This window comes from Primulina tabacum, chromosome 8, assembly GCF_025594145.1.
Source record: "Primulina tabacum isolate GXHZ01 chromosome 8, ASM2559414v2, whole genome shotgun sequence".
Taxonomy (NCBI): domain Eukaryota; kingdom Viridiplantae; phylum Streptophyta; class Magnoliopsida; order Lamiales; family Gesneriaceae; genus Primulina; species Primulina tabacum.
Genome location: NC_134557.1, coordinates 14229664 through 14235217, shown reverse-complemented (window position 1 = coordinate 14235217; position 5554 = coordinate 14229664). Strand labels below are relative to the sequence as shown.

General features: G+C 31.7%; 1 protein-coding gene across 2 annotated transcripts; it reads left to right on the top strand.

Moving 5' to 3' along the window:
* The first annotated feature begins 1785 nt into the window (after positions 1–1785).
* LOC142553793 (putative receptor-like protein kinase At1g80640) lies at positions 1786–4996 on the top strand. 2 transcript variants are annotated; one of them, XM_075664299.1, is made up of 10 exons: positions 1786–2165; positions 2540–2701; positions 2845–3095; positions 3189–3321; positions 3401–3464; positions 3556–3652; positions 3717–3819; positions 4214–4332; positions 4414–4503; positions 4597–4996. In XM_075664299.1, the coding sequence occupies exons 1-10, from the start codon at positions 2000–2002 to the stop codon at positions 4732–4734; spliced, it is 1323 nt and encodes a 440-aa protein (XP_075520414.1). In that variant the 5' UTR covers positions 1786–1999; the 3' UTR covers positions 4735–4996. The 2 variants fall into 2 exon arrangements, with proteins under 2 accessions (XP_075520414.1, XP_075520413.1); XM_075664298.1 differs by having other exon boundaries at positions 1787–2165; positions 2534–2701.
* The last annotated feature ends 558 nt before the right edge of the window (positions 4997–5554 follow it).

Genomic DNA, 5554 nt, shown 5'->3' with positions numbered 1-5554 from the left:
CTCACAAGAAGTGCTCTTAATTATATTAATTCCGCCTTTGATAAGGCATGCATAACCTTAGGCCATGGCGTGATTTCTTCATTCAAATAGTTCCATTTTGTAGCATATTGTTATATTTTATATTTGTATAATTTTCTTAATAAATAAAATTTATAAATTTTTATTGGGGTAGAGTAAACATTGTCGGCGTAATGTAAAGTTGACATCTTTTTCATAAAATAATATTTTAGGTGTCGGTTATATATATTTATTTAATAATTAATTTGTAGTTTAATTAGCCACATGGATCCTTCAAGTGACTGACTAAGGTCACGTCATAAATAAATAGTAATAATCCAACAAAGTGATCTAGTTATGATATATATATATATATATATATATTTTTGGTGATGGGTTGGACAAAGAATCATTATATTTACAATTTCTTTTTTTTTAAAAAATAATATTTAATCTTCAAATAACAATATTAATTTTTTTAAGTATATATAACACTTGCAATTATAAAAATTATTTAAATTCCATCAATGATTTAAAAATATTTCTTAATATATCATAAACTTGAGCTTTCTTTGGTTGGAGTGATATCATTAGAAACAAAAAATTATATTAATATTATTGAATTATTCGGTATAATATCATAAATTTGAAAAAAAAATATTGACCAAGAATAAGAGGTATGGATGGTGGATATTACTATTTCAAATTATCATAATAATTACATATAACTTATATTTACTGACTAATTTTGATATGACATAAAACTTTTTTACAATTGTCGAAATACTTAATATTCATCCAACTATATATACCATTTTTTCACTTATTATTTCAATTTTAAAAATTAATAACTTTCATTTTAAATTATTTTTTTAAAATTACTTGATTTTCTAATTTTTCAACATATCTAGTGTATATTATGAAGTTAAATCTTTAGTGGTATGTTGGTAAACCTTCCATTTTTATTTTCCATAATTCTCTCTTTTCAACCCCTTATCTCTCCAATTTTTCAAGCAACCAATCAAATAATATAAATTATTTAATGTTTAATTATAAATATTGCTATATTTTCAATTTTTTATTTCATTCCAATTAAATTATTATATATAATTTTTAAAAATATAATAAAAATTAATACTATATATATATGCTCACAAAACTTGTGTTAGAAAACTCGGCTCAAAAGCGCAATCTATTACTTCGCTAATTTTTCTTTTTTGTGGTCACTTCATTATAATTTTAATTTTTTTTAACTAATATATCATTTTACATTTCTAATCAACTAACTATACTAATCATAAATCATCATTATAATTAGTGCTTCGATACACGTATTGTGTTTTTATACAATATTTTTTATAATTCATTTGGTTTTATAACTAAATAATTATCAAAATATAATTATAAAAAATGATGATGTACTTACGCTGCAATCACAATAATTTAGTATAGATAGTACAAATATATAATACTTTTTTCTTCCTATTTTTTCCTATTAATTATCCAACTATTTCATATTTATATTTTTATTTTCTCCATCAATCACATTAATTTTCAAAATTTTCTAATCACATATAAATTTTTTTTTTAAAAAAGAATCACATATAAATTTAAGATCATATTGAAAACATTTAAATATTATTTTCATGCAAAAACTTTAGAGATTAATTGATTAGGAAGTTAGCAGGGGAACGTGAGGCTGTTTAATAAGTTGTGGAGTAGAGCTGAAATGGAGGTATTCACCTTTTAATAACTGCCACATGATTGTTGTGCATTCGCCAGTCTTACTTTATCTGGATAACAAATAAAGTAATTTCTTTGCTTTTCTTTTTTTCCCAGTTTTTTGTCCTCTTCTTGCATAAACTTCAAGACAATAATTCTCTTAAAGAACAATTTGAAATTTGAATTTTTAAAGCTATCGGACAAAGTTTAAGGTTTTTCGGGATAATCCCATTAAAATTTTTCTGAGTTGAGATTTCTTGAAAGAGGAAAAAGGGGGAGAATGCAGTTTTGGTTCTTGATACTCTTGCCCATTTGGGTCTTCAGTTCTCCTTCGTTCTCAGTTCCAGTTGATGTGAAGCCAGATCCTCCAGTTGCTGACCCTGTTCTTCCTACTGAAAAAAATCCCACTTTGGGGAATTCTTCTGATATTATAGCACATTCTCCAGGTAACTTTTGGATTTTCCGAGCATTACCTATATTTTTAGTCCCACCCTTCTAATGATGGGTGGCTTCAAGATTCTTTGTTGTTTTTCTTGAATGGTTTTATGAGGGCTCATTGGTTCTTGTTTTTTTCTACTTTGAGTGTTGACGCCTAAATTGAGCAACTGACATTCATACGCAAATCTGGAATTTTGCTGCTGATACAATTTTATGCAGTTCTTTCTTTTCTTTTCCTTTTTTCGGATGGGCGAGAGGGGGGTGATTTTTATTTTGTATATTTTTTGGCCGTTTGATTTTGTTGGGGTGATTGTTGTACTTCTAGACTTAAATCTATGTTTTCAAATGTAAATTTTCTTCTCCCTGAAATGTGAAGTTGCAGAGGTGAAAGTAGTGCACCATCAGGACCTGAACAAGAAAATTTTTATCGCACTTATTGTTTCTTCTGCTCTTCTCGGGGGGATTTTGCTGCTGGCATCTTGTTTATGGATTTATAGATCGAAACATGTGAAAAGCTGCGATCCAAAAAGTGGTCAGAGTTCAGGTACCTTCCTTTCGTAAGGGAACTGTAAAAGTCATATTTTTTCCATCGTTTTGTGTTTGATTAGTCCCAAGTATGCATTTTGTTCTATCTTCTTATCGATCGATATATTGTCATTTGTATTTTTCTTAAATATGTATATGTAGATGTTGCAAAGGGAATTTCTTTTGTTCCAATCTTGGATAAATTCTCTTCACTAAAAACTAGTGGCAAGAAAGGTTCGACTGCATTGATTGAGTATCAAGTCCTGGTAGCTGCCACAAACAATTTCAGCGAGGACAATATACTCGGTGAAGGAGGATTAGGACGTGTGTATGAAGCTCGTTTCAATAACAGTTTGCGTGCAGCTGTTAAGGAAATATTAATTGGTGGGCAACAAGCTGAAAGAGAATTCGAGGTGCAGTTTGGGCATATTATGAATTGAAATTTTTCTTTGTAAATTTTCTGTTGCATCTGTTGATCACTTCTCCATTAATGTTTGAAAGTGCAGAATGAGATTGAATTATTGAGTAAACTTCAACATCAGAATATAGTTTCTCTCTTAGGGTATTGTATTCATGGCGAGTCACGATTCTTGGTTTATGAAATCATGGAGAACGGAAACTTGGAATTCCACTTGCATGGTAAAATGTGTTTTTTTGAGTTCTCAAAAGGTTGTATCCATGAATGATGAATGATACTTTCTTGAAAAAAATACTTCAGGACCTTCGCACCAATCGACGTTGTCTTGGAATGTGAGAATGAGAATTGCCCTCGATGTTGCAAGGTACTCAACCCATTTTGAGAATCATTTAATGCCAGCTTTTGTCATAATCATTTGATTCTTGACCTGGACTAACGTTGTTTCCGTTCATCAGAGGATTAGAGTATCTGCACGAGCATTGCAACCCTCCTGTGATCCATAGGGATGTCAAATCTACCAACATTCTTCTTGATTCCGACTTCAATGCCAAGGTGTTAATATTGATATTCATGCTTGAATTTTGTGCAACTCTTATGTTTTCCGGTCTTGGTTCAGCTTTCTGATTTTGGACTTGCGATTACGGGTGGAAGCTCAAACAAGGCCAGCATCAAGCCTTCTGGAACTTTGGGTTATGTTGCTCCAGAGTACTTGTTAGATGGTAAGGGCCTTTTTCCGTCTAAGTACTTGTGGTCCTGCCTTGTCTATACTCAAGGCTGGAATCAAAGTTTTACCTTTTGGAGGAAAAGAACAACTCTCTAGTGAAAAAATTTAACGTAATTACACTTTAAATTTGACACCTGAAATTGTATTTATTCTGCTCTGGTTCAATATAGCATCGTTTGCTTTTTAAAGTCCGATTCACTGAAACGCCAGAAAATGCATATAGCTGTAACCACTTGTATAAAAATGTGAAGGCGATGCTGTCAAAATGCATAAGAATTGCAGGTTTAGTTCACATTAATGATTATCAAATATGTAGTTCTTGATTTTTTACAGTTTATTGCTTCGCATTCAGATTTCAAATATTGACAAGTTCTTTAAGGAATGATCAGGTAAACTTACTGACAAAAGTGACGTTTACGCATTTGGGGTGGTTCTTCTTGAACTTCTGATGGGAAGAAAAGCTGTGGAGAAAGTAGCCGAAGCACAATGCCAATCAATAGTCACTTGGGTAAGTAAATATTTTCGAAGAACTTTTATTCCAATAGTCCTCCTCCGACTTCGACCTAATATCTTGACCTTCAACAAACAGGCAATGCCTCAGCTGACTGACAGATCCAAGCTTCCAAACATCGTGGATCCAGCCATCAGAAACACGATGGATTTGAAGCATTTGTACCAAGTACGTTTCAATCACAACATCATTAGTTTAAGGGTTACATTTTGTAAATAAAATTTGCCAAGTCTAACTTCTTAAAACAATTTTTTGGCTCAGGTGGCGGCTATAGCGGTGTTATGTGTGCAACCAGAGCCAAGTTATCGGCCATTGATAACAGATGTTTTGCACTCATTCATCCCCCTCGTACCAGTCGATCTTGGAGGATCACTGAGGGTAACAAATCCTGCTCAATAAACCGGTTCGTAACTTTGGATTATAGGCGAAACATCTCTCTTGAATCTGGCATCGTAATTAAAAATTATAACAGAACTGAAAGAAATCTTGTTTGGGATTTTCTTGATTTAAAGGCTCTTTTTTGTGTTGTGTATCTGTTTCATTAGGATCCCATATTGAGGATCTGATCTACGTGGAAAACAAAATTTTGGTTTTGCTTGTGCAGTGTAAAGTTGACAAACAAAACTTTTTTATTGTTCAAATATAGTGTTTCTTGCACTTCCCTCTTAGTTGTCCATCAAATGATTAGGCTGCAAACTAAAATAAATTTGCAAAAACAAAAATAACTGCACAATAAATTTTGTCTAAATTAATTGATGACGACTAAATCAGATGATTTATGTTGTCTGCATTGGAGACAAGAGACCAAGTGCAAACACAAATGACATTATTTCTAGCTGCAGGCTGCATTTCAGTGTACTTCAAAGTTGCATAACTTTATTTTCTCAAAAGCTATGAAAAAGTGTCGAGTTTTTTCATTAAAAATCTTCATCATTGAGTACTTTAAAGGCGGAGAAATGTGCATGACAAAGTTATGAGAAACAATATTGTATGACCATGCACACATTTTGCAGGGCTCAACTTCTTGAGAAGCCTTTAGATGTCGCTAATGCAATTTGAAAACCTTACAAATTTCAAATTCCATTTCTTGAAATATTCCTGAAAATGTCATGAAAACTACTTGTAGCAACGGAGAGAAGCTTCCACAGAACTAAGAATGTATGGAGCAAGAAAAATCTATAGCTTTTTCATAAACACGAATTTTCTCAGTGTAACTTTT

What these genes read in the sequence shown, in the direction of transcription:
- LOC142553793 (XM_075664298.1), top strand. Translation starts at nt 2,000, where the DNA reads ATGCAGTTTTGGTTCTTGATACTCTTGCCCATTTGGGTCTTCAGTTCT. An exon ending in AAGCTGAAAGAGAATTCGAG is followed by an intron (nt 3,096 to 3,188) that starts GTGCAGTTTGGG and finishes TTGAAAGTGCAG; the next exon opens with AATGAGATTGAATTATTGAG. An exon ending in CTTGGAATTCCACTTGCATG is followed by an intron (nt 3,322 to 3,400) that starts GTAAAATGTGTT and finishes AAAATACTTCAG; the next exon opens with GACCTTCGCACCAATCGACG.